This window comes from Beta vulgaris, chromosome 1, assembly GCF_026745355.1.
Source record: "Beta vulgaris subsp. vulgaris cultivar EL10 chromosome 1, EL10.2, whole genome shotgun sequence".
Classification (NCBI taxonomy): domain Eukaryota; kingdom Viridiplantae; phylum Streptophyta; class Magnoliopsida; order Caryophyllales; family Amaranthaceae; genus Beta; species Beta vulgaris.
The window spans coordinates 45,224,691-45,226,494 of record NC_079202.1 but is presented as its reverse complement, the minus strand read 5'-3'; the positions used below and the strand labels follow the sequence as shown (position 1 = coordinate 45,226,494).

At 33.6% G+C, this 1,804-nt stretch overlaps 1 protein-coding gene across 1 annotated transcript; it reads right to left on the bottom strand.

The window, feature by feature from the left end:
* Positions 1-513: 513 nt before the first annotated feature.
* On the bottom strand, positions 514-1,303 carry LOC104892793 (ferredoxin-thioredoxin reductase, variable chain, chloroplastic). The gene has a single exon (XM_010678802.4). It carries the CDS (start codon positions 1,167-1,169, stop codon positions 693-695), a length of 477 nt encoding a protein of 158 aa, XP_010677104.2. The 5' UTR covers positions 1,170-1,303; the 3' UTR covers positions 514-692.
* Positions 1,304-1,804: the final 501 nt, after the last annotated feature.

Here is a 1,804-nt window from a genome sequence, read left to right as displayed (position 1 = left end):
ATCAAATTTAATAGAAATAGCAAGGATGAAATATGGTTATATTTTAATATTTGAGCAATAAGTTATTGAACTGTTAAGTTGCAAGCTGAACTGAATAGTGCACTGAATTAAATATAAGTTGAAGAGAACAGGAAAACATTTCAAATATTACTTAATCCACAAATATGACAAAGAAGATACATATATATGAGGAGAATACTAATTCAGTTATCCTACTTATGCAAGATCTTCAAACACAATGGTGTCAAAACTTACCCCATTTATTAAACTAGTTTCTAAATGTTCTTAGTGTTCCTTTATTTGCTTAACAATCGCGCTGTAACAGAGTGATTTCACAAGTTGTTTGTTTGCTTGGCTGGTTTACACACTATTTGCTCTAGCTACATCTAAACCAAAACAAGCTAGCTCAACTAAAGTCCTCAATAAGATTTCCCTATCTTGCTAATAAAAATAATTACCTCTACACAGAAAAAACAATCAATTTCGCAAAATTTCCCCAACTCGATCGATCAATTTATTAACTTGTTAAGTATAATAACCAAGTAAAATAGAGTACATGTATATACAAATACAACAATTTATCAACCAAGATTGCAGAAAACCCCAGATAACAATAAAAACAACATACAATATGAAAAGTATATCATATCTAATCACAATACAATAAGTCAGCCACAAAACCGAATTGGAGCTCAATCAATGATTTCGAACTCGTCTTCCCTAAGATGAGCAAAGAATTTAACCTTACCACGATCTTCGACATCGATCGAAAACTGAACTTTGAAGGGATAATTAGCAGAAAGACGCTTCCCTTGCCAAAATCCAACATACTGTTTAATAACCCCTTCCATTTCCGGCGTTAATTCAACTTCCGGTAACTTCGGCACATGATGCACCTTTAATGGCGCTTTTACCCTAACCCTAGACCCAACTTTATCTAAATTACTCTTCAATTCTTCTTCTTCTGAAGCTGAAATTGAGGTGTCTGATTGTAAAGCGACGTCGCATCGTATCGACGGTGTTTTTGGGGTCTTTGTGAGTGTTGTTGGAAATGTTAGGGTTGTTGGAATGGTGGCGGTGCGACGGAGAGAGAGGATGCGTGGTTGTGGTGCGGCGGATGAGATTGGGAGTGCGGCGGAGATTAGTGGTGCGGCGGTTGTTGTTGTCATTGTGGATGGGAAGGTGAGGTGAGGAGGGATTGGGTGTGGAAGAGTTTAGTAAAAATTAGTGTTTTTGATGTTGTCAATTTAGAAATTACGAGGCTTGTGTTCTCCTCGTTTCTAGATCTCATACTTTGAACAGATAAGGGATGTTCGATGTTGATGTCACTTATCAGACTGGTCACTGTTCGTTAATCTTAGAAGTGTAAACTGTAAATGATACTCTTATTCCAACTTAATCAATAATCAAGGCTGGTAATTGTTCACCTTTCACATAAAAAAGTTCAAATAAAAAATAAAAAAAAATCTCTTTTTTTCGTTTATTTAGTAGATTAGTCAAGTTTGAACAAATTCAAAAGCACGTAAATGAGGTTGAATATAATTATTATAGTTTGACGTTTTTATGAATAGTTTTTTATTTGTGTTCTTAAACCGACCTCTTCTAGAAAATCTTTTGTGTACAAAAATGTATGATGAGTCCTTTATTTGGTAAATAGTTTTACATTCTTGAATTCCTATTCGTTATACTCATACTTCAGTTGTTTTATATAAGCTGTATACGTTATTATTAAAATTTTCAACAACTTATTAAATCAAAAGATTTACAAGAAAAATGTTTGATTTGACTTGATTAATAAACAAGT

Excerpts from the sequence above, each read along its gene's own strand:
- LOC104892793 (XM_010678802.4), bottom strand. The coding sequence starts at position 1,169 with ATGACAACAACAACCGCCGCACCACTAATCTCCGCCGCACTCCCAATC.